We start from the raw sequence: 15117 nt of genomic DNA on the forward strand, positions 1-15117 counted from the left end.
GTGGAAACATCGCATTCGAAAGCAATGATAACTTTCAGCAACAACACCCCCTTTTTTGGAATGACGGGATTTTTCGAAGCGGGAAAGAACATAGAACACCTATAGCACAACAACATATTATGGCATCAAAGTAATCTTAGCGGAACCAAAACAATTTAAAGATACTGTACTGAACTTTCGTGAAAATCGGTTGTAACAAATGTCAATTTACGGAAATATATTGTCTTACAAGACCACAGGCTCTCACGAGGTATATATTAACTTTTAGCCAGTGAGTTAGCAAGCTAACGTTACTTAGTAGCTAGCTGGCAGATTCCACTTCCTGTAGTTTAAAAAACAGGCTATAAAAACAAATAAATTGCCGTGGTACGGTTTTGTTGCTTGCTTGGGTCTGTTCGTTTTCTTTGAAGTCCTATTTTTCCGTTTTAAACTTCTCTAACTATGTCAATATTTACATTACTCCTTAAACTTATTTTTGTTTGTTTTTAAAGCTAACGATTTTATGCAGTTTAGCTAGATAACGTTACAACGGTTAACGTTGGCATTAACTCAGTTTGTAAACATGTCTATTGCTTACAACACAGGAGAACACAAGGATATTCTATTCTCCTCTCAAATTATATTGAATAAGATGAAATCTAGACGCACCCAAAGGTCTACAAAACCCCGTTTACAAGGTAAGGGATATTTTTAAACATGTAACTAGCGAACGTTATTTCTACATTGTTGATGAGCCTTATCTACAAGAAAGTTCCATCAAAAATTGAAACTAACTTTGCTACTTTTTCAGACCCCAAACTCGCTGATAAGGGGCACAAGTCAGCATCGAAGAGCCATGCCAAACCACCATGTGAATCTTATCCTGCCCAAAAAAAGCCTTTCACTGGGAAACTATTCTACTTAGATTTGCCATCGAACAGAAGAGCAGAGACATTAGAGAATGATATCAAAATGTTTGGAGGGGTAAGTGAATATGTGTTTACATCTGTTAACATTTGACATCATGACATAGACAGTAAAGTATTATAGCAAATTGAATGTGGATGATAGTTATCAGCTTGCCTGCCTTTAACAAAAGGGATAATAATTCCTGAGCCAGCGAAATAGGACATTCAAATTGACAGGTTGTGTGAATTGTTAATAAGCTATTGTGTTGACATACTGCTGATCATGGACCATTTTGAAGTGAAATGACAACTTGCTGCCTTTCACACCAATGTGGCTACTGTCTACTTACTGTGGAGGAGGAGTGGCTTTCAGTCTTTTGGAACATAACTCTTCTAGTGATTGCTTCTTTCTAGTTACCGGAGTTGTTATCTCTCTGGTTGACTCACTTTGATACAATATACATACTGTAAGTTATTGTCCATTTACATAGAAATTCATTTTGTGAAGTCAGCATACAAACACTACACTATAATACATGTAGTACGGAAAACATTGGAAAGTTAGTACTCAAGTCACACATATATTTAAAGTCTGCGGCCTAACTCTCCGACCATGTATTGGGCCTGCATCTGTCCTATGTCCCACTGTTCAGCAACCTGATAGCTGACGCAATCAAGCACAACCTGCTCCTATTCTTGCTGAACAGTGGGACCTATATCTCCTTCCGGAGTGCAGCAGCTCAAAACTTTGTGCAAGATTGTGCGTGTGGGGTCCTCATAGAGGCCCTGAAGCCCCTTGCACTGCTGCCCGCTGTCATTTCTCTCTTTTCACCACCATTTTAAATACAGTATTTGATTAATACTCTGGCTCAGGATGGACCTTGTGTGTTCTCCCCCAAATCAAATCAAAGTTTATTTGTCACGTGCGCCGAATACAACAGGTGTAGTAGACCTTACAGTGAAATTCTTACTTACAGGCTCTAACCAATAGTGCCAAAAAGGTGTTAGATAGGTAAGTAAAGAAATAAAACAACAGTAAAAAGACAGGCTATAAAAATAGCAAGGCTACATACAGACACCGGTTAGTCAGGCTGATTGAGGTAGTATGTACATGTAGATATGGTTAAAGTGACTGCAAATATGATGAACAGAGAGTAGCAGTAGCGTAAAAGAGGGGTTGGTGGGTGGCGGGACACAATGCAGATAGCCCGGTTAGCCAATGCGTGGGAGCACTGGTTGGTTGGCCCAATTGAGGTAGTATGTACATGAATGTACAGTTAAAGTGACTATGCATGTATGATAAACAGAGAGTAGCAGCAGCATAAAAAGAGAGGTTGGTTGGGGGGGGGGGCACACAATGCAAATAGTCCGGGTAGCCATTTGATAACCTGTTCAGGAGTCTTATGGCTTGGGGGTAAAAAGTGTTGAGAAGCCTTTTTCTCCTAGACTTGCCACTCCGGTACGGCTTGCCATGCGGTAGTAGAGAGAACAGTCTATGACTGGGGTCTTTGACAATTTTTAGGGCCTTCCTCTGACACCACCTGGTGTAGAGGTCCTGGATGGCAGGCAGCTTAGCCCCAGTGATGTATTGGGCCGTACGCACTACCCTCTGTAGTGCCTTGTGGTCAGAGGCCGAGCAATTGCCATACCAGGCAGGATGCTCTCGGTGTTGCAGCTGTAGAACCTTTTGAGGATCTCAGGACCCTTGACAAATCTTTTTAGTTTCCTGAATAGGCTTTGTCGTGCCCTCTTCACGACTGTCTTCGTGTGTTTGGACCATTTCTAGTTTGTTGTTGATATGGACATGAAGGAACTTGAAGCTCTCAACCTGCTCCACTACAGCCCCGTCGATGAGAATGGGGGCGTGCTCGGTCCTCCTTTTCCTGTAGTCCACAATCATCTCCTTAGTCTTGGTGAGAGAGAGAGAGAGAGAGATATTCTGGCACCGCCAGGTCTCTGACCTCCTCCCTATAGGCTGTCTCGTCGTTGATCACTGTTGTGTCGTCTGCAAACTTTTTTATTTTACCTTTATTTAACTAGGCAAGTCAGTTAAGAACAAATTCTTATTTTCAATGACGGCCTAGGAACAGTGGGTTACCTGCCTTGTTCAGGGGCAGAATGACAGATTTGTACCTTGTCAGCTCGGGGATTCGATCTTGCAACCTTTCGGTTACTAGTCCAACGCTCTAACCACTAGGCTACGCTGCCGCCCTTAATGATGGTGTTGGAGTCGTGCCTGGCCATGCAGTCGTGGGTGAACAGGGAGTACAGGAGGGGACTGAGCACGCACTCCAGTGGAGCTCCAGTGTTGAGGATCAGCATGGCGGATGTGTTGCTACCTACCCTGACCACCTGGGGCGGCCCGTCAGGAAGTCCAGGATCCAGTTGCAGAGGGAGGTGTTTAGTCCCAGGATCATTAGCTTAGTGATGAGCTTTGAGGGTACTATGGTGTTGAACGCTGAGCTGTAGTCAATGAACAGCATTCTCACATAAGTGTTCCTTTTGTCCAGGTGGGAAAGGGCCGTGTGGAGTGCAATAGAGATTGCATCATCTGTGGAGCTGTTTGGACGGTATGCAAATTGGAGTGGGTCTAGGGTTTCTGGGATAATGGTGTTGATGTGAGCCATTACCAACCTTTCAAAGCACTTCATGGCTACGGACGTGAGTGCTACGGGTCTGTAGTCATTTAGGCAGGTTGCCTTTGTGTTCTTGGGCACAGGGACTATGGTGGTCTGCTTGAAACATGTTGGTATTACAGACTCAATCAGGGACATGTTGAAAATGTCAGTGAAGACACTTGCCAGTTGGTCAGCACATGTCCTGGTAATCCGTCTGGCCCCGCAGCCTTGTGTATGTTCACCTGTTTAAAGGTCTTACTCACGTCGGCTACGGAGAGCGTGATCACAGTTGTCCGGAACAGCTGATGCTCTCATGCATGCCTCAGTGTTGTTTTCCTTGAAGCGAGCATAGAAGTGATTTAGCTCGTCTGGTAGGCTTGTGTCACTGGGCAGCTCGTGGCTGTGCGTCCCTTTGTAGTCTGTAATAGTTTGCAAGCCCTGCCACATAAGATGAGCGTCGGAGCCGGTGTAGTATGATTCAATCTTAGCTCTGTATTGACGCTTTGCCTGTTTGATGGTTCATCGCAGGGCATAGCAGGATTTCTTGTAAGCTTCTGGGTTAGAGTCCCGCACCTTGAAAGCGGCAGCTCTACCCTTTAGCTCAGTGCGAATGTTGCCTGTAATCCATGGCTTCTTTATTGATAAAGCCAGTGACTGATGTGGTGTACTCCTCAATGCCATCGGAAGAATCCCGGAACATGTTCCAGTCTGTGGTAGCAAAACAGTCCTGTAGTTTAGCATCTGCTCCATCTGATCACTTTTTTTATAGACCGAGACACTGGTGCTTCCTTTAATTTTTGCTTGTAAGCAGGAATCAGGAAGATAGAGTTGTGGTCAGATTTACCAAATGGAGGGCGAGGGAGAGCTTTGTACGTTTCGTACAGGTGATCATTTAACATGTTGATAGAAATTTGGTAGAACTGATTTAAGTTTCCCTGCATTAAAGTCTCTGGCCACTAGGAGCGCAGCCTTTGGGTGAGTGGTTTCCTGTTTGCTTATTTCCTTATACAGTTGACTGAGTGCGGTCTTAGTGCCAGCATCTGTCTGTGGTGGTAAATAAACAGCCACGAAAAGTATGGCTGAAAACTCTCTAGGCAAGTAGTGTGGCCTGCAATTTATCACAATATACTCTACTTCAAGCGAGCAAAATCTAGAGACTTCCTTAGATTTCGTGCACCAGCTGTTGTTTACAAATATGCACAGACCGTCCCCCCTCGTGTCTGACCCAGTGTCTCTGTCCCCTCTCTCAGACGGTGGAGAAGTTCTTCAGCAAGGAGATCAAGTACCTGGTGTCTAATAAGAGAGAGGCCAGGTATGTGCAGTGTCATGGCCGTGACTCACTTGTCCCAAGCCCTGACTCTGGGCACAGCTCCCCCCACCCTCGCCCCCGTCCCGGCAGCCACAGAGACAGCCTCAAAGGAAGCTCCCAGGGCCAGGCAGACATGGTGAGCCAACTATTCCTCTGTGTCTCACTGGTATCTGTATCTCAGTGGGATAATTTTCCATGATCTGCTGTATAACCGAAGCTATCCATATATATTTATCCATCTCTCCCTATCTCTCTGGTATTTGACAGGTGGTCATAAGCAGGGGCAAGTCTTTTGTGAAGAGAGTCGTAAAAGAGCAGGTTTGTTAAGATCCTCACTAATGAGTTTGGCAAGCTATTTCCAACCTAATGCTACATGTTACGTTTATTGTTTCTGACTGATAGTCGTCAGGAACTTCAGGAAAGTTTGCACTTTGGATCAAAATGTCTGTTCATACTTCAGGAGATACTTTGGATTTCAGTTCTTCGGTTAAGATGTTTATTTGTTTTTACCCTGTAGGTGAGAATACAAGTCAACGAGATCCTGTCCAATGCTCTGGAGTGGGGAGTGAAAATCCTGTACATTGATGGTAACATGTCTATTCATTTGTTTGATAAGAAATGTTGACATAATGCTTATTATGACAATGATACTTTCGTATGCAAAAAATATTTTTTGAATTTCCTTCAATTCCAGATGTAATAGCTTATATGGAAAAGAAGAAAAGGAATGTTAAGAATACTGCTGAAAAGCCAACCACAGCTGCTGTCAAGAAAAGTGTAAGTCATGTTTCTTGACTGATATTTTGACAGTTCTTTCCTGGAATAACAAATCACTTACATGAGTCTTGTGTGTGATTCCTTACTAATGTAGGCCAAAGGAGAACCTACAGGAAAACCAGCCTTCCAGAAGTATAAGGGTAAATAATGTCCTGTTGCATGTGACTCTGTTGTCTGTTTACCGCTTCATCACTGTATTATTGTTATAGAGAACTTCTTAAACCTTCTACGTATATCGTCTCAGTAGATTAAGGTTGATGTTGATAGTGGTTGTACGATAACACTGGTACTCACAGGAGGTTGGTAGCACCTTAATTGGGGAGGACGGGCTTGTGGTAATGGCTGGAGCAGAATCAGTGGAATGGTATCAAATATATTTTTTTATTTTATTTAACTAGGCAAGTCAGTTAAGAACAAATTCTTATTTACAATGATGGCCTACCCCGGATGACGCTGGGCCAATTGTGCACTGCCCTCTGGGACTTCCAAACATGGCCAGTTGTGATACAGCCTGGACTCGAACCAGGGTCTGCAGTGACGCCTTGTGCACTGAGATGCAGTGCCTTCGACCGCTGCGCCACTCAGGATCCCATGTGTTTGATGCCATTCTATTTGCTCCATCCAGCCATTATTATGAGCCGTCCTCCTGTATATCATTATGAGAAGTTATTTGACCCAGACATACAGTGAGGGAAAAAAGAATTTGATCCCCTGCTGATTTTGTACGTTTGCCCACTGACAAAGAAATGATCAGTCTATAATTTTAATGGTAGGTTTATTTGAACAGTGAGAGACAGAATAACAACAAAAAAATCCAGAAAAACGCATGTCAAAAATGTTATGAATTGATTTGCATTTTAATGAGGGAAATAAGTATTTGACCCCTCTGCAAAACATGACTTAGTACTTGGTGGCAAAACCCTTGTTGGCAATCACAGAGGTCAGACGTTTCTATAATTCACTGTCTCTAATGCATTGTTCTGTGTTTTGCTCAGGTGGAAGGATCCGTAAACCCTTTGTAAAGGTAGAGGACTCCAGCAGGTGGGTCTATAAAAGAGATGACATACTCCGATGTCTGTAGTATTGACATATTAAGGCAATTCTTATTGTCTTAAGTTGGTGTTTGAGCATGTAATATAGCATCTATCTTATGTCTCTCTGCCAGACATTACCGTCCAATTTATCTGGCCATGCCGAACATGCCAGAGTTTAACCTAACGTCAGCTCCCCCCTGCAGTCCATTCTATGTAGAGGACCAGGAACACTCTGGGAAGAGACCTAAAGAGCACGGGTATGGAGTCTCATTCACTAAACGCCTCACCTTTCTTAACCCTTCTTGTTGTGAACATAAAGAAAATCCACCAATTACAGAAGAAGCAGTGTGGCAGTATATTCCCCTGTCTTGGCATTTGTGTTTTACCTGATTCACCAAAACATCCAGCTTTTCCTACTGTTGTTGATGAGGATTGCTACAGCAGGAAACGGTTATGTATTGCTTAGCACCCTCCGGGACTAACTGCTAAGTCTTGGTTGCTAGGCAACTAATATGTGATTGAACTTTGACCTGGCTATTACTTACTGACCTATGGGTGTCTCAGGAACCGAGGGGCAAGAGAGTCAGCCAGTGAGGAGAGGGGGCAGGACCGGGGCAGGAGGAACAGGGAGAAGAAACGTGGAGGCTACTGCGAGTGCTGCACGCTCAAATACAACAACATCAAAGCTGTGAGTTAGAATACATCTGTTTAATGTATGTAAACATAGTTAACATGTGTTTATAACGAGGACCTAATCATGTACAAAAGGCCTTATGTACTTGATGTAGTGGTAGCAGACGTTGTAGTAATGCTTGACTTGTGTCTGTATTCTGCAGCACCTGCAGAGCGAGCAGCACAAGGCCTTCTCCAGAAGTGATGAGTACCTGGTGGTGGACAGGCTCATCACCACACTGCCCTTCAACTTCAGTCACGTCAAAACAACACAAACTCCAACCACAAGGTGCAGTAGTCTTACATTTTTACAATTGAGTCATTTAGCAGATGTTCTTATCCAGAGCGACTTACATTTTCATAATTCCCTGTGGGAATGGAACCCACAACCCTGGCGTTGCAGGCACCATGCGCTACCATTTGTCCACACGAGCAAAATCTACCCAAATCAAAAGTAAATGCACACATATTGAATGTTGTTCAGTCACATGTTTGTTAGGAAAACTAATGCAATGTTGTGTGAAACATTTTGCAGATTGCCTGTTTTTTTTTCACCCCTGATTTTCTATGTTGTGCTGATCACCACATCTATAAGTAATTTTTTGTTCCCACAGGTCAAAGTACAGCATAACCTCCCTGTTGTGTGTTCCTGGACCCAGCATACAGATGGAGGGAGGTGTGGAAACCAAAGAGCTGAAGGGGGGATTAATGTCCCTCTGGTCTACTACAGTGGAGCCCCCTCTCTCCCAGAGTGTGGAAAACCCCTTGGAACAGCCTCGGAAGCGCAGCCGAGGAGCCCCTGTTCCCCACAGCATCAGCGAGGGGGAGAAGAGGTGCTCTTACGTTCCAGACAGACCCCAGCCCAAGCACAGATCCCTGTCCTGCAAACAACGCTGCCGACAGGGATCCCCGCACAAGCACCCCCAGGGGGCTGGGCTGAGTCAGACACCTGTGTCTAATGCAGAAATAGACCCTTCTACCCATGACTCTGTCGTCAACCCCAGACTTTCCCATCAGGGCCAGAGAACTCACACAGACAAAGATGGCCGCTCTTCATTTGGTCACACAGAGGATTTACAATGTGGCGATCCAGCTGTACGTGTGAAGGTCCCTTCCAGTCAGCACGAGGTGGCAGGGCCTTCAGAACACCACAAGCTCAGAGCTTTAGAGGAGAGTGAACTGAGTCACGATACGTTGGCTGGGGATACTCTTCCCGGGAATACTAGAGGTGTTCTGGAGCTCGAGGCAGGTGACACGGAGACACACACCCCTCCTCCTGCCAGGACGTTACAGAGGAGGGTCAGGGATTACAGACGGAAGAGAAGGAAAGTTGAGAAGCAGCACACTGCTCAGGAGCAGGAAAAAACTAGCAATGTTCCCAGCAGCTCTCTGCTGAACCTCTGGCAGCTGTTCCACTCCAGTGAGGACATGGATTGTGAGTTCAGAGGCTTTTCCCCACTGTTCAACTCCAGTGAGCAGTGAGAACATAGACTGGGAGTTCCAGGCCTTCCCCAGCTAGAGAGGAGAGTGGGGGGGTTTAGGGTGACCCAGAATCTTCCCAATATGAGCACTAACCTGTAACAGACTCACTGTATGAACTTATTGTATGACAGTTTCATTGAGTGTCATAGCAGATCTACATGGGAACCCATTGACTGTGGCTCTTTAAACCTATAAAGGGAATAGTTCCCTTCAGGTTGGGAGGGTGGTGGCGCAACACTGTTGTGTTGATTTAACCATGGCAGCTTTTAGTCTACCTGGCTTTTTTACCATGACTGGTTTTATCTGGAGAACAGGCTGGAGCACTATCCTGCATGTGTTCTGGTGTCCAGAGGAACTGCATGGTTGTGTTTTTGGTATGTGGTATTGTAAATGAAAAAAATAATAATAATAAATAAAAAGGGATACAACCGAAAGTCTTCTATTGAATTGTCATTACATTTCCGTATGTATTGTACAGGTGAAAAAAGTATCTACGTGATGTCTGTTTGATAAATGAAAGACTACCTAAACCGCTCTGACATGTCTGTGATCAGTTGAATGAGCACATTCTCATAGATGGAGTACATAGCTCTGACCCTGGACATGCTGTGTTACACAAAGGAGAGGACTCCCTCAAGGCTAACTTGTCATAAAGCACATCGTCCTCTTACACAGCCACCAACACAGAGACACTCTGAGACAAGGCGAGAGGGATTGCTTCCTCTTTCCCTCCATAACAGTTGTCGTGACGTTGCCCTCTGGGTTTTCTATGCACCATCCCCCGACCTCTATACTTCTGACACAAGGCTGTGTGAAGGCGGTCGTAAAATTCCAAAGGAGAATGTCCTGCCTCATGGCCCCAGTATAGAGAGAGAGTGTTTTCATGGAGAGAACAAAGGATTCTTCCACCTCACAGAATTGGAGAACCGAACGACATTTATGTTCTGGAGAAGGTATAACAGATCAGGTCCGCTTGGTACAATTTTGTGAGGCTCATTAGAGACAATATGGCCATATTACCATACTAAGGTTTATATACTAGCCTCAGTGGTGAGACTTACATCAAATGGTTGTATACAATGATTTAATAAGATTAAAGCTATTTGGAATATGTTGAGAGGCTATGTACTGATGTTAATGTGATAGAATTGTATTTCTGTTCAAAGCTTAACTCAGTCATCGGCACGCCCCCAGGGACACAGACAGGACAAGGAGTCATGTGACAGTTTTTCTACGTTCAGTATATAAGCCCACCCAGGGTTACTTTCTTAAGACCAGTTTACCTCAGAGAGCCAAGGTTTGACCATGCATTCCTCTACTGAAGTTTAACCGTACCACGTGGTTAAACTTTTAGACTATCGATACCGACAGAATAATAAGTCTTTGATATTAATTAATAGTCTGCAGCTAGAATTTCGATATCATCGAACGCGAAGACCGACGAAACATCCATTCTATAACAACATTAATGAATGTCGCTTTGAAAGATCCATTCTAACTGAGAGAGAGAGAACGCGGACAAAAAACTTTCCAACAAGGATCCCGACGACACACTGAGCGTAAATATATATTGATTGCAATTGTTCCCGAATGAGTGAGCGTTCATTAGCATATCAATTGTTAATATTTATCAACTCTGTTGCCTTCTCCACTGCCCCCAACCCCTTGTTTGTTTAACAAGCCCCCATGCCGGTTTAGCCCACATTACTCTACCAATTCTTTGTGACGATAACTACTGTTTGTATGCTTTCTGTGAATTACTTTGTTTAGTAAATAAATGATTTTAAGACAGTTGATGTATGGATGACTTAGTGAAGACTGGGTTCGTGCAGATACAACAATTTACGACGTTTGGAATGAGACTGGACGAGGTAGAATAGACAATTTAAACAAGAAGATAATCGGTCAGATACTATAATATATGTTACAATATAGGAAAGTTATATTAGGAAAATTATAACTTTGTAATCTGAATATTTTCCCCCGATCTCCTAGTTAATTACAGTTAAACGATTAATCAGTTTAATTGCGTAATAATAATTACAGGGAGTTATTTGATAAACATGTCTTCAGTTTAATGGTACCCAAAGACACGACACAGTAATAAAGAAGTATTTGCACTTTCTCATGTACTGAATGCATCTAGAATTCCCCTCAGCATAACTGAAGGAGAAATGCATCGGTTTTCTAGATTTTCCTTATTTGTGTGCCTGTATTTAGCATAGTGCTCTTGTTCTCCCTCATTTCTTTAAAATAAATGCACTGGGGTCAGATGGGAGTTGCTATGTGGCGCAAGTGATTAGTGACGGAAAAGGAGATGCAATTTAAACTTGGGGTGTAAACTGGCAGACAACGTGCACAGACCTTTTCGGGGGGGGGGGCATGTGCTCAAACAAAAACAAAAGGGCACACCCCCCCACTAAAAAAAAACCTGCACTACGTTTACAGATTCATTAATCAAAAATTATGAGAGAAAAGCAGCTCTATCTGATGAGTAAAGTACACACAATTTCAGAAAGCGCGTTCCGTTTACACCAGCCATTACTTTGGAGGGCAGCCTGCCTACAAAGTGCTTGCATAACCGATGTGAAATGGCTAGTTAGTTAGCGGTGGTGCGCGCTAATAGCGTTTAAAAATCGGTGACGTCACTCGCTCTGAGACTTGAAGTAGGGTTTCCCCTTGCATTGCAAGGGCCGCGGCTTTTGTGGCGCGATGGGTAACGATGCTTCGGAAATAAAGTCTTTCTGGCCACTAATCTGGATAGGTTAGGGCTATTTGGAATCCTTGGGACGTCCCTACCCTAAACCTAAGCTTAGTTTAACCCATACCACCTTTGCCCAACAATGCTGATGGCTGGTCATTGGCAGTGGAGTGTATTCATGGATGCCAAGGGAAGCCAGGCTTCCCCCCAAAATTACCAAGGAACAAATAAAAAACTAAATAATTTATCTTTCGTCTCTGTGTTTCATAATTTTCCTTTAATTCGTAAGAGGCTGACTGTATCTCACAGGAGAAAGCATCTGAGAGAGCGAAACAGCGCCCCTCTGTCTGCATGTGTAGGCCATCTATCTGATTCTGTCTGGTCCAAACGAGGATGACATTGTTGCCGCCGAAGCATTGATGTCACGGATTTCGTCGTGTTGAGGAAAGGAGGACCAAAATGCAGCGGGATTATGGACACTCCTGTTTATTACTGATAAAAACATGTAAGGTATCCACTTGAGAAAAAAACAACAAACAATACTCACAACGGCAACAGTGTGGCAGGCTCAAACAAACGCAGTGCACACAACAATCTCCCACAAAAGACACATACAAACACAGCCTAATATATGGGACTCTCAATCAAAGGCAAATGGACAACACCTGCCTTCAATTGAGAGTCCCAACCCCAATTGACCACACATAGATATACAACAGCTAGATCAATCATAGACATACATAACAAGGAACAGTGCCCAAAAACCCCGGAATACACAAATCAAATCCCCTACAACAAACACATCACCCCGAATACCATAAAACGAATACCCTCTGCCACGTCCTGACCAAACTACCATACCAATTAACCCTTATGCTGGCCAGGACGTGACAATTGAAGGCAAGGGAAGCCAACGAGCATTTAAATTAAACATTTATTTTTTATTTAACCTTTATTTAACCTTCTGTCAGGCCTCCCTTGACAGAAAAAAGTATATCAGCATTGAGCTAAACTGAGCGAGCTCAATTTAATGGACCTGGCGCACCAAAACAAAGTGTCAAGGGAAGCCAGCTTGGATTTTGGCTTCACTACTATCAAATCCCATTGAGCGCATACCTCATTGACAGAAAAACTTTAATTGTTGCATCTCGTTGTGTTGTTGTCCTCCACTGGCTAGCTAGCCAGCTAGCTAAAATTGGCACTTTCCTAAATTAGCCATGGATGGATATAGGGATTTGGACTTGTGGTTTTACTTAATTCTCTGTACTTTCCAATGATTATAACAGCGATTCTGATCCAACCATTAATTTATATATTGTTGTGCCCCTGGCCTGAGAGGATGGACGTTCAATATGTAGCTAGATGTAGAACACTAATGTTAAATAGCTAGCGTTGCCCATGAATTAAAGTTAGGCTAGCTAGCAAGCATTTTAGCCAGGTAGCCCAGGACACCAAAAAATAAAAGCGTGTACTGTATGACAGAGTGATAGACCATTTCGTCAACATGAAAGAGAGGAGGATGGCATTGGCGTTTCTCTACAAGTAGAGTGAGTCAACATGTTTTTCTACTTGCATGAAAGAGCACGCACACACACACATAAAATCAGAACCATGGACAGCCACATCATATTTAGCATATGTTGATTGGACTAAATCGTTTTTGGTATCTTTTAGCTGTCACTCTATTAGACTAAGCAAAGGTGATTTGATGATATTGAAGTTGAAATGGTGCTGGAATACTGGAGGCTTCCCCAGTGATTTTACCCATGCAACGCTGCTGGTCATTGGTCAACAATCAAGACGCACACATTTTTGGTTCGAATTCGACTTCAGTGGGTTTAGAACAATGACATATTTATTGTATTTTTTTTTACACATTTTGGGGGGAAATTATACCACCACGGAAAAGGGCACTTTGGAGACTGGAAGGGGCATGTGCTCTGCACAGGTAGAGCCCTATCTGTGCACATGCCTGAACAGAGGCAAGGATTATTTGCTGACAATGAGCAATCAATAGTTAATGAGAGCAGGTGGAAGTAATGTTGAGGAGAATAGGGGGCTAGCCATACAATGCATTTGGAATGTATTCAGACCCCTTGACTTTTCCCACATTTTGTTACGTTACAGCCTTATTCTAAAATGTATTAAATAGGTTTTTTCCCTCAATCTACACACAATACCCTACAATGACAAAGCAAAAACAGCTTTTTATACATTTTTGCAAATGTATTTTAAAAAAGTATTCAGACCCTTTACTCAGTACTTTGTTGAAGCACCTTTGGCAGTGATTACAGCCTCGAGTCTTGGGTATGACGCTACAAACTTGGCACACCTGTATTTGGGGAGTTTCTCCTATTCTTCTCTGCAGATCCTCTCAAGCTCTGTCAGGTTGAATGGGGAGTGTCGCTGCACAGCTATTTTCAGGTCTCTCCAGAGATGTTTGATCAGGTTCAAGTCCAGGCTCTGTCTGGGCCACTCAAGGACATTCAGAGACTTGTCCTGGAGCCAGTCATGCGTTGTCTTGGCTGTGTGCTTAGGGTTGTTGTTCTGTTGGAAGGTGAACCTTCGCCCCAGTCTGAGGTCCTAAGCGCTCAGGAGCAGGTTTTCATCAAGGATCTCTCTGTAATTTTCTACGTTAATCTTTCCCTCGATCCTGACTAGTCAGGCCAAAAAGTTCAATCTTGGTTTCATCAGACCAGAGAATCTTGTTTCTCATGGTCGGAGAGTCCTTTAGGTGCCTTTTGGCTCCAATCGGGCTGGCTACTGCCTTTTACTGAGGAGTGGCTTACGTCTGGCCACAAGGTTCTCTTTGTACTTTGCTTTGTTCCTCTTTCCCTCAAACCTGACTAGTCTCCCAGTCCCTACCGCTGAAAAACATCCCCACAGTATGATGCTGCCACCACCATGCTTCACTGTAGGGATGGTGCCAGGTTTTCTCCAGACGTGACTCTTGGCATTCAGGCCAAACAGGGAAATCTTGGTTTCATCAGACCAGAGAATCTTGTTCCTCATGGTCTGAGAGTCCTTTAGGTGCCTTTAGGAAAACTCCAAGCGGGCTGTGTGCTTTTTTACTAGGGAATGGCTTCTGTTTGGCCACTCCACCATAAATGCCTGATTTGGTGGAGCGCTGCAGAGATAGTTGTCCTTCTGGAAGGTTTTCCCATCTCCACAGAGAAACTTTGGAGCTCTGTCAGTGACCATCGGGTTCTTGGTCACCTTGCACTTGTGTGTTTTTACCTCTGGATTGCTCCTAAAATGCGCTATAGGCCTAAAGGGGTTTAATACATGATCAAGTTGTGATGATTTCTGGTGTATGTGTATGCTTGTAGGGGACCTGCTTACAGTAGTTTATCCATGGCAAAACACAATGCGCAACATCAGGAAGTAGCATTAGCCACTCTAGCATGGTAGTGGAAAATTGTGTTTTATTCAAATAGTACGTATATTTTCAGGGTTTTTTAGGCCGAAGGGCAATTAAACCGATTTTAGGAGGAAACTTATGCCTTTGCAGCCTGAACGGAGGATGTTTTATGTATGAGCCGGTCGCAGAGGGACACCAGTGTATAGCCGGCTGGGCACATAACAGGTGGACGCAGATGACGTAAAATGAATAATAGCGTCATCTGGCTGTGGGTTG

General features: G+C 43.7%; 1 protein-coding gene across 2 annotated transcripts; it reads left to right on the top strand.

Annotated features, from left to right (window-relative positions):
- The first annotated feature begins 32 nt into the window (after positions 1 to 32).
- LOC106576036 (protein DBF4 homolog A) lies at positions 33 to 9213 on the top strand. 2 transcript variants are annotated; one of them, XM_014152873.2, is made up of 13 exons: positions 33 to 250; positions 585 to 677; positions 791 to 963; positions 4756 to 4950; positions 5082 to 5132; positions 5332 to 5401; positions 5509 to 5591; positions 5686 to 5731; positions 6587 to 6632; positions 6757 to 6882; positions 7190 to 7313; positions 7462 to 7586; positions 7912 to 9213. In XM_014152873.2, exons 2-13 carry the CDS (start codon positions 632 to 634, stop codon positions 8777 to 8779), a joined length of 1953 nt encoding a protein of 650 aa, XP_014008348.1. In that variant the 5' UTR covers positions 33 to 250; positions 585 to 631; the 3' UTR covers positions 8780 to 9213. The 2 variants fall into 2 exon arrangements, with proteins under 2 accessions (XP_014008348.1, XP_014008339.1); XM_014152864.2 differs by having other exon boundaries at positions 33 to 677.
- Positions 9214 to 15117: the final 5904 nt, after the last annotated feature.

Source organism: Salmo salar, chromosome ssa02 (genome assembly GCF_905237065.1).
Source record: "Salmo salar chromosome ssa02, Ssal_v3.1, whole genome shotgun sequence".
NCBI classification, from domain to species: domain Eukaryota; kingdom Metazoa; phylum Chordata; class Actinopteri; order Salmoniformes; family Salmonidae; genus Salmo; species Salmo salar.

Bases quoted from the DNA above. Each gene is read 5' to 3' on its own strand.
- LOC106576036 (XM_014152864.2), top strand. From the start codon at position 563: ATGTCTATTGCTTACAACACAGGAGAACACAAGGATATTCTATTCTCC. The intron at 5,402-5,508 runs GTAACATGTCTA...CTTCAATTCCAG, and splicing joins GAAAATCCTGTACATTGATG to ATGTAATAGCTTATATGGAA. The intron at 5,732-6,586 runs GTAAATAATGTC...TGTTTTGCTCAG, and splicing joins AGCCTTCCAGAAGTATAAGG to GTGGAAGGATCCGTAAACCC.